The sequence below is a fragment of the Hypanus sabinus genome, chromosome 12 (genome assembly GCF_030144855.1).
Source record: "Hypanus sabinus isolate sHypSab1 chromosome 12, sHypSab1.hap1, whole genome shotgun sequence".
Lineage (NCBI taxonomy): Eukaryota > Metazoa > Chordata > Chondrichthyes > Myliobatiformes > Dasyatidae > Hypanus > Hypanus sabinus.
Genome location: NC_082717.1, coordinates 107,293,530 through 107,314,959, shown reverse-complemented (window position 1 = coordinate 107,314,959; position 21,430 = coordinate 107,293,530). Strand labels below are relative to the sequence as shown.

At 42.7% G+C, this 21,430-nt stretch overlaps 1 protein-coding gene across 14 annotated transcripts in view; it reads right to left on the bottom strand.

The window, feature by feature from the left end:
• Nucleotides 1-21,430, bottom strand: part of reps1 (RALBP1 associated Eps domain containing 1) — a 120,879-nt gene that overhangs the window by 7,095 nt on the left and 92,354 nt on the right. For all 14 annotated transcript variants that reach the window (XM_059986646.1, XM_059986647.1, XM_059986650.1 and 11 more), the window contains 7 exons: nucleotides 8,644-8,745; nucleotides 8,332-8,401; nucleotides 8,014-8,144; nucleotides 7,554-7,618; nucleotides 5,500-5,682; nucleotides 3,978-4,061; nucleotides 807-955 (listed from right to left, as the gene is read on the bottom strand). In XM_059986646.1, coding sequence (XP_059842629.1) covers nucleotides 807-955; nucleotides 3,978-4,061; nucleotides 5,500-5,682; nucleotides 7,554-7,618; nucleotides 8,014-8,144; nucleotides 8,332-8,401; nucleotides 8,644-8,745 — 784 coding nt within the window. The remainder of the gene's footprint in view (nucleotides 1-806; nucleotides 956-3,977; nucleotides 4,062-5,499; nucleotides 5,683-7,553; nucleotides 7,619-8,013; nucleotides 8,145-8,331; nucleotides 8,402-8,643; nucleotides 8,746-21,430) is intronic.

Genomic DNA, 21,430 nt, shown 5'->3' with positions numbered 1-21,430 from the left:
CTCAGCCCAAAGGTCGACTCTTTATCTGCCTTCGTAGATGCTGCCTGACTCCAACAAGTTCCTCTGACATTTTGTGTGTATTGCTCAAGATATCCAGCATCTGCAGTACCTCTTGTGTTTAGCCAAAGTTTGAAGTGGGGTCAGTGAGAGTGAAGGGAGGGAGAATGGGCAAATATTTTCCAAAAACTTCAGCTCCCATTCCTCTTGAAATGTGACACTAGCAAAGGCTGCACAGGACATCGGAGCTTTGGCAGCCACAAGCTTAGCAAGTAGGAGATCTCCATCTCATACAAAATATTGTGGGAGAATGCCAAGTCAAATGAGGAACATCAGTCATTGAGTAATACAACACAGAAACAGGCTATTCACCCCAACTTCTCCTTGCTAACCAAAATGTCTGCTCGAGCAAGTCCCCATCTCATATAAACTACTGTGGGAGAATCCTAAGTGAGGAACATTAGTCATTGAGTTATACAGCACATAAGCAGGCCTTGCAGCCCAACTTCTCCTTGCTAACCAAACTGTCTGCTTGAGCCATTTCCTCATGTTTGCACATTTGAAAGTATTGTAGAATGGGATCACTGTCCATCGAGAAGGCTAAAAGCATTCAAAAGAGAACTGTCGGGGTACACGAAGGGGAAAGGACAGAAAATAACTCCAACAGAGTTAGACAATGAAGTCCTGAACTGATTCATCAGTTCTTACACAGCAGGATCTAACACGGTGAGACTTTCCAGTGCTAGTCGCATCAGTCACAGAGAAACTGCTATCTCATTGGAAAGAGGAATTAAAGAGAACCCATTCACCTTGAAACAGACGAGTGGGAGACTAAAACAGTGTTGATGATGCTGGTTTTTTGTGTAAGCTCATCTGCATCACCACGGAGTTCTTCTTCAGACTGCAGTCTCCGACGAACAGGCTTAGGAGGAGGAACAAGACACGTTGCAGTTTTAACCTGGAATTGGGAAAAGGTAGGATTAATTTAATATTTCATAATTAACTTTTCCTGTTAATGTGCAATCTCAGGTCAATATTGCATGGTAAGCCAAGGTAATGACCCCTGCCACTCAGTCATTCTTCCTTCCCCCACTCCCCCACCCTCAACTTCCATCGGACAAAAGATACATTTCAAGAGGACTAGAATGTAAAACCCAAGAGTTAATGTTGAGGTTTTATAATGCATTTTTGAGGCCTTAATTTAGAGCACTGTGACCAGCTTTGGGCCTTTATCTAAGAAAGGATGTGCCAACATTGGAGAGGGTTCAAAGAAGGTTCACAAAAATGATTCCAGGATTGAATGGCTTGTCATATGAAGTGTTTGATGGCTCTGCGCCTGTCTTCACAAGAATTCAGAAGAATGAGGGGTGACCATTAAATGGTGAAAGGCCTTGATAAGAGTAGTTGTGGAGAAGAGGTTTCCTTTGGGGGGGGGGGGGTGAGAGAGAGAACGGGGGGGGGGGGCGGGGGTCTAACACCAGAAGACACAGTTTCAGAATAGAAGGACATCCATTTAGAATGGAGATGAAGAGGAATTTCTTGAACGATAAGAGTGTTGAATCTGTGGAATTTGTTGCTGCAGGAGGCTGTGTAGGTCAAGTCATTGGCTATACTTAAGGCAGAGGTTAATAGATTCTTGATTAGTCAGGGTACGAAGGGATTAGGGGAGAAGGCAGATCGGGGCTGAGAGGGAAATGGATGAGCCATGATGAAATGGCAGAGCAGACTTGTTGGCCAAATGACCCAATTCTGCTCCTATTCTTGTGTTGTACAATAATGATGAACTCTTGATCTCTCAATCTACCTCGTCATCGCTCTTGCACCTTCTTGTCTACCTGCACTTTCTCTGTAACACTATACTTTGCATTCTATTATTTCTTTTTGTACTATCTCACTGTAGTTAAGCGTGTGGGTGGCAACTTAACAAAAACTTTTGAACTTCATCAGTTCTATTAATTAAATTCAGAAAGCATCCTATCTAGATGCATCACAGCTTGGTATGGCAAATACTCTGACTGTGACAAGAAACTGCAGAGAGTTGTGGACACAGGTCAGCACATCATAGAAACCGGTCTCTCCATAGAATCTGTCCACATATCTCACTGCCTCAGTAAAGCAGCCCAAATAATCAAAAACCCACCCAACCCGGACATTCTCTCTTCTCCCCTCTCTATTTGGTAGAAGGTTCAAAAGCCTGAAAGCACCTTCCATCAGCTGAAGGGCAGATTCTATCCAGCTGATACAAGACTCTTGCATGAGTCTTGTAGAATGGGGCTGCACTCTTGGTCTCTATTGAGTACAGGAGATGGGATGTTATGTTGAAGTTGTACAAGACGTTGGTTAGGTCTAATTTGTAGTATTGTGTGCAGTCTTGGTCACCTGCCTACAGGAAAAATGTAATTGAGGTTGAGAAAGTGCAGAGAAAATTCACAAGGATGTTGCCAGATCTGGAGGATCTAAGTTATGAAGGAAGTTTGAATAGGTTAGGACACTATTCCTTAGAATGCAGAAGACTGAGGAGATTTGATAGAGGTATACAAAATTATGAGGGGTATAGATAGAGTAAATTCAAGCAGGCTTTTTGGCTTAAGGGTGAAAGGGAAACATGAGAGGGTTTTGAGAGTGTGGAACTAGCTGCCAGCATAAGTGGTGTTTGCAAACTCAATTTTAACATTTAAGCAAAGTCTGGATAGGTACATGGATTCTCAGTGGAAAAAGCCTGCTTGCATTTACCCTATCTATACCCCTCAATTCTATATATACCTGTATCGAATCTCCCCTCATTCTTTTAAGCTCCGGGAAATAAAGCCCCAACCTTTTCAATCTTTCTCTATAACTCAGGTCCTCAAGTCTGGCAACGTCCTTGTAAATTTTCTCTACACTCTTTCTCAATCTCATTTTCATCTTTTCTCCAGGGAGGTGACCAGAATTGCACAAAATACTCCAAATTAGGCCTCAACAACATCTTATACAACTTCAACATAACACCCTAATTCCTGAACTGAGTACTTTGATTTATGAAGGGCAATGTGGTAAAAGCTTTCTTTACGATCCCACTTTCAAAGAATTATAGATCTGTATTCCAGATCCCTCTGTTCTATCTGTTCCTTAGTGCCCTACAATTCACTGTGTAAGTGCTACCCTAGTTTGACAAGTGTGACAAGTGCTCACACTTGTCTGCATTAAATTCCATCTGGCATTTTTCTGTCCATTTTCCAGCTGCAAGCTTTGATAGCCTTCGACTCTGCCCACTACACCCCAATCTTGGTGTCATCTGCAAATTTGCTAATCCGATTTACCACACTGTCATCTATATCAATGATCTGGATGATAAACAATGGACCAATCCCTGTGGCACTCACTAGTCACAGGCCTCTTGAGAGGCAACTGCCTAGTACCACTATCTGACTTCTCCCTCAAAGCCAATGGCTATTCTAATTTATATCACCATGTCTTGAATAGCAAGCAAATGAACCTTCTTGATGAACCTCCCATACGGAACCTCATCAAAGGCCTTGCTAAAGTCCGTGTAGACAACACCCACAGCCTTGCCTTCAAATTTCCTGGTAACCTCCTCGAAAAAGTCTGTACACGACTTACCACGCACAAAGCCACGTTGACCATCCCTAATCAGACCCTGCCTATTTAGTCTGATACTTCTTGAAAAACAAATACTCACTAGAGGTTTGTGGTTAAATATTTGACATTTAAACATTTTGTTTCTCTGTGTAGGGAATGAAAATTATTGGAAATAACTGAAAGGAGTCACTCTCTATTAACAGTCAGACCAACATTCACCTCCTCGCATGTGTAAAATGCTCCTCTGTGAAGCAGTGCTTAAAGAAAGGATCTTGCTACCCCTCTCCTCCTCCAAGCAATGATTAGCAGCCTTAAAAAAAATCATTTATGTAAGGAAGCTTGGAAGAATAAAGACCAAAGCCTATTAAAGTTCATAATAGTCAATCAAATATGCTACATACCGTGTTTCCAGATGGCTTTTCATCACTAGAACCAGCTAGCTTTGCTGTTCTCAGCGTGCCTGTTGAATCTGAAGGCTTCTCAGGCTATATATATTAAATCAGAAACAGGTTTATCACTGAAATGCTGTAAAATTTGTTATTTTGTGGCAGCAGTACAGTTCAATACATAAAATTTATAATAAGGATTATATAATAAATAAGTAGTACAAAGAGAGCAGAACAGTGAGGTGGTGCTCATGGACCATTCAGAAATCTGATGGCAGGGAAGAAGAATCTGTTCCTACAACATTGAGTTATAGGACTCCTCTACTCCTCCCCAATGATAATAACAAGGAGAGGACATATCCGGGATGGTAAGGACCCTGTTTGATGGATGCCAACTTCTTGAGGCATCGCCTTTTGAAGATGTCCTTGTGTGATGGTTAGTGTCCATGATGGAGCTGGCTGAGTTTACACCCCTCTGCACTTTTTTCCAATCCTGTGCATTGCTGCCTCCATACCAGATGACCATAAAGAAAGAATGCCCTCCATGGTACATCTGTAGAGATTTGCTAGTCTTTAGTGATTTATCTCTGAATGAAATATAGCTGCTGACCCTTTGTAAATGCATCAATACATTGGGCCCAAGATAGACCTTCAGAGATGTTGACACTCTGAATATCGCAGGTGGGTGGAGCTAGAAAAGGCAGCAGCAGAGGTTTTTACAGACCCACGTGAGTTTTTTTGCAGATGAACTGGAAACAATTTATTCTTATTTTCTAATTTCTCTTTTCTTTTCAAGGTGGCCGAGTTCCTGTCGGAGTCCATGATAGACAATTGCAGCTCAAACTGATTCTCCATGAGTTTTCAAAACAGGTTCTCCATGGATGGTGGATTCTCGATGTCAGACTTGTAGCTTTGGCGTGCAACCTTGTGGACGAGCCGGCTCCTAGCCGATGTCGCTGAATGAGGTGTTGTGGGAGACTGAAACATCAGACAGCAGGTGGCGTGTGCTGCTGTTAGAGAAGGCTTCTGCACTCGAACTATCCCCCTCTCTTGGAGTGTGACAGTCTGTTAGTCCGAGTCGGAAGACTTGGAGAAGCGACACAGCAGATTGTAACATCAAAACCGAGCTTCTGGTCTCCCACTCTCGTTTATTGCAGGAGCGACCTCTCTCTCCCTCGCTAGTGAGCCTGTCTGAGATACTGTAAGTGCTGGGTTATGGACTGTAGTTTCTGATGGACTCTAGATCAAGGTGTCATTGGGGCTTTCTTGCATGCATGGTGGGGAGAGGGGGTCGGTGCTTTTGCTGGAGAAAGTGGGGGGGGAGGAAGGGCTTTGGGGTTCTGACATTTCTGTCATCCATTCTTTGGGTTTTTTCTGTTCTGTGGATGCCTGCGAAAAGAATTTCAGGAATACTGTATACATTCTCTGATATTAGATTGAATCATTGAACTCAGGAGCTTCTACTGGCTGCCTTAAATCTGTTATGTAGATGTGTGACACACTAGCTCCCCAACCACCATATTGTGATCATGCTCACCTGCACAGTTTCAGAATGCCTGTCTGCATCGTCCATTTGCTGCTCTGTCCCCTTGGATATAAACGCTTCAAATTGACGGAAATCAGCAAAGTTTGGCTGCTCTGGCATCTGCTGTGGCGAGGTGCTGCTGTGAGCCACATGACCATCAACGTCTACTGGCCGATGTAATGGAGGCACAGTGACCTAGGTGGAACATAAAACCACTGTCAGAAGTATTTCATTTACACGTAGTAAATTTCTGAACAAAGAAAATTCTGAATTTAAATCAATCTAAAATGAGAAATGCACAATGTGAAAGCTCTCAAATGTAGATTAAAAGCAAATTTTAAAAAAATCTGAGATGGCTTAAGTACATTTGTTTTGACAGCACAACAATTGTTGACACTAAAATTATTTATATAAAAAAATTGAAGACCTCCAAATTGCTGGGGTAGAAATTTCTTCTCTAGTTTGGATTAAATGCAAAATACTGGGAACAAGCATGTTAAACCGGATGCCTCAAATTCTGTTGCATCAACTTTCAAGGAACAAAAGCTTGGAGGAGAGGTTCAAACCCTTATTATATCACATTAGAAGAACCTCCAAAGCTGTGGCCAATATGCGGTTTAATAATATACTTTCTAAAGAACTAAAATTAAAGTAATACATAATTCAAATCATTTCTCTTTCAGCTCCTCTGACTTTGTCCAACTCAATGCGTAGCCATGGACATTCACATGGGCCCCAGCTACGCCTGCCTTTTCATTGTCTACGTGGAACAGCTAATGTTCCAAATGTTCCCTGGTAATGCTTTCCAACTCTTTCTGTGCTACATTGACACTTATCTCTGCACACAGAAATCCTACACCTGCCCAGTCACCTTCATTCAGAGCCCCAATCATTCCTTCCAGGTGAGGCAACCTGCACATCTGCTGTATCAGGGGCTCCCAATGTAGACTGGGGGGATTACTCTGTCAACCACGATTTCCCAGTGGCCAGCCACTTCCATTCCAATCCCCATTCCAACATGGCCTCCGCTACTGCCACCATGAGACCACTCTCAGTTTAGACGAGCGGGTTAGCCGGACTTCAATAGTTGGGAATATGTTGGAGTATATTATTAAAGGAGTACTTGGGGCACAAGACAAAACAGGCCAAAATTCCAATGGTTTTCTGAAGGGGAAATCTTGCCTGACAAATCTGTTGGAATTCTTTGAGGAAATACCAAGCAGGATAGACAAGAGTCAATGGATGTTGTTTACTTGGATTTTCAGAAGGCCTTTGACAAAATGCCACACGTGAGGCTGCTTAACACACGGTTTTACAAGAATGGTACTAGCATGGATAGAACATTGGCTGACTGGCAGGAGGAAGAGACTGAGAATAAAGGGGGCTGCCAGTGACTAGTGCTGTGCTGTAGGGGTTGGTGTGGGTCAGCTTCTTTTCACATTAGAGCATTCTGAGCAGTTTTGGCCCCTTTAACTAGAAAAGATGTTCTGGTATTGGAGAGAGTCCAGAAGAGGCCACAAGAATGATTCCAGGAATGAAAGGGTTAATGTACTAGGAGATTTTAAAAAAAATTAAATGGCTCTGGGCTTGTACTCACTGTGAAGAATGAGGGGGAGAGGGATCTCATTGAAACCTACTGAATACTGAAAGGCCTAGAAAGGGTGGATGTGAATCCTAAACTAGGTGAATTTGTGACCAGAGGACACAGCCTCAAAATAGATGGATATCCATTTAGAAACGAAACAAGGAATTTATTCAGCCAGAGGGTGGTAAATCTGTAGAATTCATTACCACAGATGGCTGTGGAGGCGAAGTCATTGGGTATAATTAAGTCAGAGGTTGATAGGTTCTTGATTAATCAGGGCATCAAAGGTTATGGGGAGAAGTTAGGAGAATGGGGTTGAGAGGGATGATGAATCAGGCACGATGGACTGATGAAGCAGCCTCAATGGGCCTTATGGCCTAATTCTGGTCCTATGTCTTATGTAATAAAATACTTTCAAGCATGTATTGCTCACTTCATATGGCACCTTCAAAGCTGAGTTTTGAAAAGCTGATCCATTTACCTGTGTAGGCTGTGGTCTTGGAGGCACGGCAGGAGGACAGGCAACAACTCCAGCCTGTGCTTGTCCTTCAGTTTCAGGGGAAAAAAAACACAATACAATCACTCATCTTGCATTTTATGATTTACCTGCACTGCACTTTTTCGCAAGCTTTCACACTTTTGTTATTGTCTTACCTTTTCCTGTTCAATGCACCATGTAATGATTTGATCTATGATCATTTTTGCAAGATTTTCACTGTATCTTGGTACATGTCACAATAATAAACATTCTCAAACATACATGACATCTGCATTGCAAGTTACACAACCTTTACACCAGCAGCCATTTCTTATTGACAATTTAAACTCAAAGCGTAATTTCATAATTTCTGCACTGTCTTATTGCAGCATCGATCCCTGCAGTCACCAGTTTTTGTTTTGTGCACTGCAATGAGAAAAACCTGCCCAGTAAGATTCCTCACCTGTGTTGCTTGCAGAGAAGCTTCTGCTCATGTCTAGTGAAGACGACCTTGAATGAGAAGGCTGTGGTCTTGGCGGAGGTGGAGGAGGTGCAGCTTTTAGCGTGTTGTCTGGAGAAGTGCCCGAATGCGAACTGTAAAAAGAACAACTCCAAGACAGTAATGTATGCTTTCATCCTCGTGATGAGCCACATTTTCCACTGAATTATTTCCATTACACTCTCTCCAAAAACTATCAATCATAATGCACTCTTCCCAAAGCAGTAATTCAATTTCATGAAGCTTTGTATCTACAAGGTCCCTAGAGAAGCATCCACTCACCGTTGCCGGGTTATGCTGTTTCCAATTTGTTCAGATTCAGAAACAAATGAATCTGAACTGCTGTACCCATCTGTTGAGAGAAAAGGAATCACATGTTGAATCATCAATACACTTCAAAAATGATCCACCTAGAATCCCGGGAAGCAAAATAACAAAATTAGCATGGAAATATCCATAGCCCAGCATTTATTGTACTAGGTAAAGCATGACAAGGTAAAAAAAGAAATAAATTGAAATGCCATCTTTTTAAAGAACAACTAACAAAACTTTAGCAGAAGTGATTAAACATGTGCTACCAAGCAGGTCCCTTACCGACAGTGTTTCCTGCAACAAATTTCACAGTGGTAGCCAGCTTCGTCTCCTCTGAAAGCTCTGGCGAGTTCGTAAGCAAAGGACTAGTTGGGTGTGCAAGTTCTGCAATATAATGAGACACGTCAGTTGGATTTCATAGAGTCTTAGAAAAGTACAACTCAGAAAAATAGACGCTTTTGCCCATCTAGTCCACGCCAAGCTACTTAAACTACCCACTCCCGTTGATCTGCCCCGGGAGCATAGCCCTCCATACTCCTACCATCCATGTACATTGAAATCAAGCTTGCATATATCACGAGTGCTGGCAGCTTGTTCCACACTTTCACAACCTCGAGTGAAGAAGTTTCCCCTCATGTACTCCTTAAACTTTGCACCTTTCACCCTTAACCCACAACCTTTAGCTGCAGTATCACCCAATGGAAAAAACCTGCATTTACCCTATCCATACCTCTCATGGGGTGTATGGGGTGTCTAAAAAGGGGTAGCACCTCTGGTGGGGGAGCCTGCCGTGCCCTTTTTCAGGGCAGCTCATCCACCTTTGGTCCCCACTGGGCGCTCAGCCCTCACCTGTGGCTCCAAGTACCTGTAGCACGCGCAGTGGCCGCACCCTGGTAAACGGTCTCGGCAGACGGGCCAAACCAGGGGAGGGCAGCAGACGGGTCTTCGACCCTCAGTGAGGTAGGGGATTTGTCTGCCCCAGCGTGTGAAGTCTGGCCCTGGCAGATTGAGCGGAGGAGACTGATTAATGGTCCATTGGTCAAGAAGGCAGGCCAGTAGGTGTTTGTGGAGCGCTAAGAGCACGACAAGACACTTAGGCATTCTGGTCATCTGCTGCAAGAGGTGGTAATCTCTTTAAACTCATCCAGCAGAAGGCAAAGGAAAACCACTGCTGTAACCTGCCAAGTATATGATTTCCCAGTATTTTAGAGAAGCGTGGAGGGAAATTGATCACCAACTGGAAATTCCAGATGCAACCCAACGACGACGATGATACCTCTCATAATTTTGTATATCTCTATCAAATCTCCTCTCAATCTTCTATATTGAAGAATTGGAGCAGGGGGCAGGGATTCAGATTTCCGAATAATTGGGACCTCTTCTGGGGCAGGTTGCACCTCTACAAAGGGAAGGGTTGCACTTGAATCCGAGGGGGACCAATATTCTTGCGGGCAAGTTTACTAGAGCTGTTGGGAGTGGTGTAAACCAATATGGCAGGGAGATGTTATAGAGCTTAAGATGAGCCTGCAGGTTTACAAGTAGATGATGGATGCAAGATGAATGTAAGGGAGGACAAGCCAATGTTTGGGTACAAATGCAGACAGAGCAGTTAAATTGTATCACAGAAGCAAAATTTAAAACGGTGAAGGTGCTGTATTTAAATGAATATCAAATTCGGAATAAGACGGACAAACTCCTGGTCGAATTACAGATTGGTCTGTACGACATTGTGGGCATCACTGAGCCGTGGCTGAAATTGCAGCCATAGTTGGGAGCTTAACATCAAAGGGTATACTTTGCATTGAAATGACAGGCAGGAAAGCATAGCCAGTGATGTGGCTCTGTTGGCAAGAGATGGAATTACATCTTTAGAAAGAGGTGACAGAGGATCAGAGAATGTTGAATCTTTGTGGGTGGAGTTGAGAAATTGCAAGGGTAAAAAAAATTATGAGAATCATATAAAGGCATGGGGTTGAGATTGCAAAGGGAGTTGGAAAAGGCACATAATAATGGCAAAAACACAATTGTAATGGGAGAATTCAATGTGCAAGGGGATTGGGAAAATCAGGTTGGTGTCAGATTGCAAGAAAGGGAATATGTTGAAGTCTACAAGATGGCTTTTTACAGCAGCTTGTGCTTGAGCCTACTTGGAGAAAGGCTACCTTAGAGTGGATGTTGTGGAATAATCCAGATCTTATTAGGGAGCTTAATGTAAATGAACCCTAAGGAGGAAGTGATCATAATATGATTGAACTCGTACTGCAAATTGAGAGGGAGAAGCACAAGTCACATGTATCAGTATGGCAAAAGAATAAAGGGAATTCCAGAGGCATGTGAGAGGAGCTTGCCAGGTGAATTGGAGGAGGATACTGGTGGGGGTGACGGCAATGCAGAGGTGGATGAAATTTCAGGTAACGGTTCACAATACGCAGTATAGATACATCCCAAGGAAGAAGTTGTTCTCAAATGACATGGGTAGGCAATCATGGATGACAAGGGAAGTTAAGGACTGCGTAAAAGCCAAGGAAAGGCTTTTGGGAAGCTTTTAAAATCCAACAAAAGGCAACTAAAAAGCTATAAGGGAAAAGATGAAGCATGAGGGCAAAATAGCCAATAGTACAAAGCAGGATACTAAAAGCTTTTTTTTCCCCCAGTTATATAAACGTTTTGCAAAGAAAAAGCATTTCAGGATGTATATTAAATGCTTTCTCTGACATTAAATTGAACCTCTCAGTAAAATGGGAGGTGAGAGTTAATACTGGACCACTGGAAAATGATGTTGGTGAAGTAGTAATGGCAAAGAAACGGCAGATGAACTTAATGGGTACTTGACATCGGTCTTCACTGTGGAAGACACTAGCAGTGGGCCAGAGATCTGTGAGTTTCAGAGAGCAGCAGTGAGTGTCATTACGATTACAAAGGAAAAAGTATTAGGCAAACTCAAAGGTCTTAAGGTGGATAAGTCACCTGGACCAGATGGACTGCATCCCAGAGTCCTGAGAGAGGCTGCTGAAGAGGTAACAGATGTATTGGTCATGATCTTTCAAGAATCACTCGATTCTGGCATGGTCCTGGAGGACTGGAAGAATGCAAATGTCACTCCACTCTTTAAGAAGGAAAGAAGGCAAAAGAAAGGGAATTATAGGCCAGTTAGCCTAACCTTAGTGCTTGGAAAGTGTTGCAGTTCTTGGAGACCATTGACAAAAATAAAGTCAGCATTGTTTCAGGAAAGAGAAATCTTGCCTGACAGAGTACTTGGAGCTATGATTTTGTGGCCATTACAGAGACTTGGATGGCTCAGAGGCAGGAATGGTTACTTCAAGTGCCAGGCTTTAGATGTTTCAGAAAGGACAGGGAGGGAGGCAAAAGAAGTGGGGATGTGGCACTGTTGATCAGAGATAGCATCAAGGCTGCAGAAAACGAGGAAGTTATGGAGGGATTGTCTATGGAGTCTCTGTGGGTGGAAGTTAGGAACAGGAAAGGGTCAATATCTCTGCTGGGTGGTTTTTTAAAAAAATATAGACCACCCAATAGTAACAAGGTGTGATAATAACTGGGTTGTTGTAGTGGGAGATTTTAATTTCCCAAATATAGATTGGCATCTCCCTAGAGCAAGGGGTTTAGATGGGGTAGAGTTTGTTAGGTGTGTTCACAAGGGTTTTTTGACTAAATATGTAGATAAGACTACAAGATGAGAGGCTGTACTTGATCTGGTATTGGGAAATCAACCTGGTCAGGTGACAGATCTCTCAGTGGGAGAGCATTTTGAAGATAGTGATCACAATTCTATCTCCTTTACCATAGCATTGGAGAGGGATAGGAACAGACAAGTTAGGAAACTATTTAATTAGAGTAAGGGGAAATATGAGACCATCAGGCAGGAACTTGGAAGCATAAATTGAAAAAAGATGTTCTCAGGGATACTTATGAAAGCTTTTCCCTAGGGCTGAAATGGTTAGCACAAGAGGGCATAGTGTTAAGGTGCCTGGAAGTAGGTACAGGAGATGTCAGGGGTAAGTTTTTTTTTAATGCAGAGTGGTGAGTGTGTGGAATGGGCTGCCAACGGCAGTGGTGGAGATGGAAATGATAGGCACTTTTAAGAGATGGCTCCTGGATGGCTACATGGAGCTTAGAAAAATAGAGGGCTATGGGTAAAGTCTAGGTAGTTCTAAGGTAGGGACATAATCGGTAGAGTTTTGTGGGCCGAAGGGCCTGTATTGTGCTGTAGGTTTTCTATGTTTCTAAGTGTGGCAAATGTTCAGGGGATATTTGTGCGGGGTTCTACATAGGTACGTTCCAATGAGACAGGGAAAGGATGACAGGGTACAGGAACCATGGTGTACAAAGGCTGTTGTAAATCTAGTCAAGAAGAAGTGCTTACGAAATGTTCAAAAAGCTAGGTAATGATAGAGATCTAGAAGATAAGGCTGGCAGGAAGGGGCTTAAGAATTAAATTAGGAGAGCCAGAAGGGGCCATGAGAAGGCCTTGGCAGACAGGATTAAGGAAAATCCCAAGGTATTCTACAAGTGTGTGAAGAGCAAGAAGGTAAGACGTGAGAGAATAGGACCAATCAAGTGTGACAGTGGAAAAGTGTATATGGAACCGGAGGAGATAGCAGAGGTACTTAATGAATATTTTGCTTCAGTATTCACTACAGAGAAGGATCTTGGTGATTGTAGGGATGACTTGCAGTGGACTGAAAAGCTTGAGAATATAGATATTAAGAAAGAGGATGTGCTGGAGCTTTTGGAAAGCATCAAGTTGCATAAGTTGCCGGGACTGGACGAGATGTACCCCAGGCTACTATGGGAGGCGAGGGAGGAGATTGCTGAGCCTCTGGCAATGATCTTTGAAACATCAATGGGGACAGGACAGGTTCCGAAGGATTGCAGGTGTTGTTCCATTATTCAAGAAAGGGAGTAGAGATAGCCCAGGAAATTATAGGCCAGTGAGTCTTACTTCAGTGGTTGGTAAGTTGATGGAGAAGATCCTGAGAGGCAGGATTTATGTACGTTTGGAGAGGCATAATACGATTAGGAATAGTCAGCATGGTTTTGTCAAAGGCAGGTTGTGCCTTACGAGCCTGACTGAATTTTTTGTGGATATGACTAAACACATTGATGAAGGCAGAGCAGTAGATGTAGTGTATATGGATTTCAGCAAGACATTTGACAAGGTACCCCATGCCAGGCTTATTAAAAAGTAGGGAGGTATGGGATTCAAGGGGACATTGCTTTGTGGATCCAGAACTGGCTTGCCAACAGAAGGCAAAGAGTGGTTGTAGACGGATCATATTCTGCATGGAGGTCGGTGACCAGAGGTGTGCCTCAGGGATCTGTTCTGGGACCCCTACTCTGATTTTTACAAATGACCTGGATGAGGAAGAGGAGGGATGGGTTAGTAAATTTGCTTATGATAGAAAGGTTGGGGCTGTCAAGAGGTTACAGCAGAACATTAATAGGATGCAAAACTGGGCTGAGAAGTGGCAGATGGAGTTCAACCCAGATAAGTGTGAGGTGATTCATTTTGGTAGGTCAAATATAATGGCAGAATATAGTATTAATGGTTAAGACTCTTGGCAGTGTGGAGGATCAGAGAGATCTTGGGGTCTGAGCCCAAGGGACTCTCAAAGCTGCTGTGCAGGTTGACTCTGTAGTTAAGAAGGCTTATGGTGCATTGGCCTTCATCAATTGTGGGATTGAGTTTAAGAGCCGAGAGGTAATGTTGCAGCTATGTAGGACCCTGGTCAGACCCCACATGGGGTACTGTGCTCAATTCTGGTCACCTCCCTACAGGAAGGATATGGAAACCATAGAAAGGGTGCAGAGGAGATTTACAAGGATGTTGCCTGGATTGGGGAACATGCCTTTGAGAATAGGTTGAGTGAACCTTGCCTTTTCTCCTTGGAGCAACGGAGGATGAGAGGTAACCTCATTGAGAGGCATTGATCATGTGGATAGTCAGAGGCTATTTCCAGGGTTGAAATGGCTAGCATGAGAAGACATAGTTTTAAGGTGCTTGGAAGTAGATAGTGAGGAGATGTCATGAGTAAGTAGTTTTTTAAAAAAATGCAGAGAGTGGTGAGTGCATAGAATGGGCTACTGGCGACGGTGGTGGAGGCGGATATGACAGGGTCTTTTAAGAGACTCCTAGATAGGTACACGGGGCTTTGGAAAATAGAGGGTTATGGGTAACACTGGGTAATTTCTAAGGTATGGACATGTTCGGCACACTTTTGTAGGCCGAAGGGCTTGTATTGTGAAGTAGATTTTCTATGTTTCTAAATCTGGTAGAGTACTTCGAAGAAGTAATAAGCGAGGTGGACTAAGGGGAGTGGATGTCATTTATTTGGATTTTCAGAAGGCATTTGATAAGGCGCCACACATGATTCCGTTTAACAAGATAAAATCCCATGGCATTACAGGAAAGATACTGCTACAGATAGAGGAATGGCTGACAGGCAGGAGGCAGCGAGTGGGAATAAAAGGGGACTTTTCTGGTTGGCTGCCAATGACTAGTGGTGTTCCTCAGGGGTCAGTATTGGGACTGCTACTTTTCACATTGTCTGCCAGTGACTTGGATAATGGAATTGTTGGCTTTGTGGTAAAGTTTGCGGATGATACAAAGGTAGGTGGAGGAGTCAGTAATGCTGAGGAAACAATGTGATTGCAGCAGGACTTAGACAAATTGGAAGAATGGGCAAAGAAAAGACAGATAGAATATGGTGTTGGGAAATGTATGATCATGCATTTTGGTAAAAGGAACAATAGTGCAGATTATTATATAAATGAGGTGAAAATTCAAACAACAGATGCGCAGAGGGACTTAGGAATCCTCGTGCAAGACTCTCAGAAGATTAATTTACAGGTTGGGTTTGTGGTAAAGAAGGCAAATGCAATGTTGGCATTTATTTCAAGGGGAATAGAATATAAAAGCAATGAGATAATGCTGAGGCTTTATAAGGAACTAGTCAGGATGCACTTGGAGTACTGTCAACAGTTTTGGGCCCCATATCTTAGAAAGGATATGTTGCCATTGGAAAGAGTCCAGAGAAGGTTCACGAGGATGATTCTGAGAATGAAGGGGGTTAACATACGAGGTACGTTGGGCAGCTCTGGGCCTGTACAGACTGGAATTTAGAAGAATGCATGGGGACCTCATTGAAACCTACCAAATGTTGAAAGGACTAGATAGGGTGGATATGGAGAAGATGTTTCCTTTGGTGGGTGTATCTAGAACAAGAGGGCACAACCTCAATATTGGGAGGTGACCTTTTAGAAAAATGTCAAACTAATTTTTTCAGCCAGACTGTAGTGAATTTGTAGAATGCTATGCCAAAGACTGTGGTGGAGGCCAATTCCATGGGTATATTAGGCAGAAGTTGATAGTTTCCTGATTGGTCATTGATTCAAAGGATAAAGCGAGAAGGCAGGTGTATGGGGTTGGGTGGGATCCAGGATCAGCCATGATGGAATGGTGGCGCATACTTGATGGGCTGAATGGCCTAATTCTGCTCCTATGTCTTATGGTCTACATTGCAAGGAATAAAGTCCTAACCTATGTCATCAAACACAGTTCAAAATATTTAAACAAAAGCAGTCTGTCACAATCAAGTTATATTTTATAACACTGCTTTGCGTGTCAGACCATGACACCAGAAGGGTAAGAGCAGAATTACACCATTCGGCCCACTGAGTCTGCCCCTTTGTCTGACCAGGGCTGATTTATTTTTCCTTACCCCATTCTCCCGCTTTTTCACATAATCTTTGACACCCTGACTTATCAAGAACTAATCTACTGCCAGACATTGGCATACATTCAGTAGTACAAGTCAAACAGGCAGTTTATTTGTGGGCATGTGCAGAAATACATCAGGCCACTATTTACTTGCTTATGACGACACAGATGGGCTTTCAACCCACTGCAGCTAAAATGGCTCTTAGCACAGCTGTTCCCAGTCCCATTTCTTGCTTATTCCCTTGTACAAACACACGCCAAGACTGTTCAAATGTTGATGGTTTATTCCTCAATTTCCCTGTACTCCTGCAACATGTCTACAGGAGGGGTTATTTTTATAATCGCCAATTATCCTTAAGTTCATTAACCCTAAATATTGTACAATCAGAAAATATTCACACATCTTCAGTCAAGTAAACTGACAATAGCTACGTTACTTACCATTTTAATGCAAGCAGTGATACAAATATGCAACAGAAGTAGCAAAAAACCTAATCAGTCCAAGTAAAATCTCAAATATTCCCATAGACTACTTTTCCCAACACATCTTGGTTGTTAAAATAACAAAGTAAGCTCATACCAGAAGTGGCATCAAGTCTGAAAAGAAACAGAATCGTATAGAGCAGAATCTGGCCTGTTTAGCTCATCACACCCATGCCAGCTATCAACTGTGAAGCCCTTCTGTGCTACCCTTAAATCTATGTTCTTCAAGTTCCTGATTCCCCAGCTCTGGGATAAAGACGGAGTGTCTCTCATGATTTTAGACCTAAAAAAAATGAAAGGGCTAGATACAGTGGATGCGGAGAGGGTATTTCCTATAGTGGAGGACTCTAGTACTAGAGGGTGCAGCCTCAGAATAGAAGGATGTCCCTTAAGAACAGAGATGAAGAGGAATTTCTTTAGCCAGAGGGTGGTGAATATGTGGAATTCAATGCCACAGATGGTTATGGCAGGCAAGTCACTGAGTTTATATAAAGCAGAGGTTGATAGATTCTTGATTAGTAAGGACTCTGAAGGTTACACGGAGAAGGCAAGTGAATGGAATTGAGAGGGATAATAAATCAGCCACGATGAACTGGCAGAGCAGACTTGATGGGTCAAATGGTCTAATTCTTTTTCTATGCCTTATGGTCTTATTTTATACAGTTCGATCCAATTCTAAAGTTTCAAGTAATAAAGTTTTTGCCTGTACATCTCCCTATAACTCAGTTCCTTAATGCCTAGAAAGAGACTGAAAAGATGACTCCTGTATCCAATACCACAAACACACAAGTATTTTAGATTTGAATTTTTAGTCAAGACACTCAGTCTAAGAATTTCTCTAACAGAATTCAAATGATGAGGAAAAAATATGATATGTTCTTTCACAAAAATTTAGGTTCACATGTAATGCTGGTATTTCACAAACAGAAACCAAGTGGTCAGGTGGAGAGCTGAAGCAGGTATCAATTTATTTTTGGGACCTCAGCTCAGAGCCAAACCACACAATAAAAAAAACTGACCTCTCTCTCTGCCAGCTTTGAAACGTAGGTATTCAATCCAGATCCCAAATGAGCACAACAGCCAGAAGCTTCACAAATGTTAATTGAGAAAAAAGATTTGAAAAGATATCATGGTGCAACTGTTTTTTTTTTGGGGGGGGGAACTCAATACATTTTGCTGAGCAATTGTTATCTTACATCAGAACTTGATGGAGATAATGGCAGAAATGGAAGTGGTATATTTCTCACTCTATGACAGCACAAAAGCGCTAACATATACTGTAAACAGCTGATATACATAAACACAAGAGATTCTGCTGATCCTGGAAATCCAGATTAACAAAAAAAATGCTGGAGGAACTCAGCAGGTCAGGCAGTATCTGAGGGGAAAAAGTCAACATTTCGGGCTGAGGCCCTTCATTAGGACTGGAAAGGAAGGGGAAAGAAATCAGAATAAAAGGACGGGGAGAGGCAGATGAAGTAAGAAGCTGGGAAGTGATAGCTGGAAAAGGCAGAAGTATTAGAAGAGAAGAGTGAGAAAGGGGTACAGGGAGTAGGGGTACAGGGAGAGGTGAGAGAAGCAAGAGACAAGAGAAGAGCCAGAGTGGGGAACTGAAGTGGGTGGGGGGGGGGGGGGGAGTTACCAGATGTTAGAAAAAAAATCAATGTTTATCCCTGATCCATTCGTCTCTCCTCACTAATCTTCCCCTCAACCGTTATTCCTGAAAGGGGCCCCAAGTGCTACACCTGCCCATTTACCTTCTCCCTTACCTCTAATTAGGACCCCAAACAGTCCTTCCAGGTGAGGCAACACCTCAGCTGTGAATCTGCCAGGGTCATCTATCCTGTCAGGTGCTCTCGATGTGGCCTCCTCTACATTGGTGAGATGAAGGTTGGGGGCTTCTTTATTGAGCTCCATCTGCAGAAAGCAGATGGCCAACCATTTAATTCCAACCCCATTTGGACATGTTGGCCCGTGCCACCTCTACTGCCAAATGAGGCCACACTCAAGTTGAAGGAGCAACACCTCATATTCTGTCTGGGTAGCCTCCAACCTGATGACATGAACACTGATTTCTCCAACTTCCAGCTAGTTTCCCCCTCCCCCTTTCAATTCCCCACTCTGGCCCCCTCTTTTCTCCACAACTGCCTATCACCTCTCACTGGTACCCCTCCCCCTTCTCCCATGGCACTTCTCTCTAATCAGAATCCTCCTTCTTCAACCTGTTACCTTTTCCACCCATCACCTCCCCACTTCTTATTTCATCCCCATCCTCAACCCATCCATCTATCAGCTGCCAGCGTGAACTCCTACCCTTCCCTCTACTTTCTTATTCTAGCTTCCTCCTCCCAGTTCTGAAGAATGGCCTCAGTCCCAAGCGTCGACTATTGCTTTCTTTCCATACCTGATTTGCCAGGTTCCTCCAGAATTTAGGGAGTTACTTTTACAGATTGTTTTTATTTATTTTTATTGTGTTTTTTAGGCTTACTGTTTTTTCCCAGTATCAAATCCAGAGTAACAATCATTTTGTTCTCCTTTACACTCACACTGAAGAATGACAATGTCTCAAATCTTTATTTAAATATTACACGGTAATGCTTTGCAATAATCTGCAACAAACTAACAGCCACAAATATTACTTATTGTAGATAATCTCCAAAAATGAAGCTATTAACTATTAAACTTTTGCTGCCTTGTCATCTCTTACTAGGGCAAGCTACTGGACCTCCCAGACCCGCAGCTCAGCCTGAAAGGACAATGAGGCATGAAAGCAACACAATATGGACAGCTACCACAAACTGAAGGTAGTGAAAAGAAACCCACAACCCCTAGTAGTGTTGGTGATCCTGAGTTCACGGCTGCCTGAAAGTGGCTGCACAGGTTTTCAGGTGGTTAAGAAGGCACATGGTGTGTTGTCCTTATTAGTCGAGGCACTGAGTTGTAAAGTTAAGAAGTTATGTTGCAGCTTTATAAAACTCTAGTTAGGTCACATCTGGAGTGCATACAGTTCTGGTCGCCCCATTATAGAAAGGATATCAAGGCTTTGAAGTGGGTGCAGATGAGATTTACTAGGATGCTACCTGGATTAAGAGTGCATGTGCTATAACAATAGAACAAATGGGTCGTTTTCTCTGGAGTGGCAGAGGCTGAGGGGAGATCTGATAAGAGATTTGAGATTATGAGAGACAGAGTAGAAAGTATCTTTTTACAGGGTTGAAATCTCTAATACCAGAGGGCATGCATTTAAGGTGAGAGGGGGTAATTTCTAAAGAGATGTAAGGGGAAAGTTTTTTAAAAAAAATAACAGAGAAGGGGGATGTGCCTGGAATGCATTGCCTGGGTTGGTGAAAGAGGCAGACACATTCGGGGCTTCTAAGAGACATTCAGGTAGGCATATCAATGAGAGCAAAATGGAGGTATATGAACATTGTGCAGGCACTAGAGATTAGCTTAGATGACCATTTGATTAGTAATTTGGTAGAATACTTGGTTTGAAAGGGTTGTTCCTGTGCTGTCCTGTTCCATATTCTATACTGCATATACAGTAATGAGTGGTTAATTTGGAAAATTGGTTTTTACAATTAATTATAACCTGGAGTGCACAAGAGGTATACATTTGTTCAATGGTTGAAAGATAAAACATTTTAAAAAGCAAGCACACCCATACACCACAATTAATCATCAATCTTTCTACAAATCAATCAGAATCAGTCAGGATCAAAGGGATAACCAGTACGCTGAACCATATTGAACTTCACGCTGTAAATTCAATAGCAGAGCAGCACAGAAACAACAAGGGGCCGCAATGATGACAATACCAACTCTGCTCTACTCTTGACAGCTTAGATCATGTGACTTGGCACAGCACAGGATATGCTGAAACACCTGCAGCCAAGATAAATGCTTCCACCAACAAAAACTAGGAACTACAGAGAATCTGATTTATGGATACAGGCAGACTCTGGGTAATGAAGAGGCTCTTTTTTTCAAAAATCAATATTTTCCACATATTATAAAACACAAAGCAAAAAAAATTCAACAACCAAACCTCCACAGCATTATAAGACCATAAGACAAAAGAGCAGAATTAGGTCACTCAGCCCATTGAATGTGCTCCATCATGGCTAATTTATTATCACTGTCAACTCTGTTCTCCTCATAACCTTTGACCCCCCCCAACTAATTGACAATCTATCAACCTCTGCTTTAAATACACCCAATGACTTGTCCCCACAGCTATCTGTGGTAATGAATTCCAGATTCACCAGCCCCTGGCTAAAGAAATTCTTCCTCATCTCTGTTCTAAATGCACCCTCAATTCTGAGGCTCTGCCCTCTGGTTCTAGTATAACTCCACTATAAGAAACATCCTATCACCACCTTTCAATATTCCATGGGTTTCAATGTGATCCCCGCTCCTTGTTCTAAACGCCAGCCAATATAAACCCAGAGCCATCAAACACTCATGTTAACCTTTCCAATCCCAGAATTATTCTCATGAACCTCCTCTGGACCCTCTCCAATGCCAGTTGTCTTTTCGCAGATAAAGGGCCTAAAAGCAACAAAAAAAAATTGGTCCCAAAACTGACCAATGCCTTATAAACTCCGGGATCACATCCTTGCTCTTATATTCTAGTCCTCTCAAAAGGAATGCTAACATTTCATTTGTCTTCCTTACCACCGACACAGCCTGCAAGTTAACCTTTAGGAAATCCTGCACAAGGAATACCAAGTATGGAAATACCAATGCCTCTGAACAAAATATTCTGCAAAAGGTAGTGGATACGGCCCAGCCCTTCCCACCACTTAGAACATCTACATGGAGTGCTGTCACAGAAAAGCAGCATCC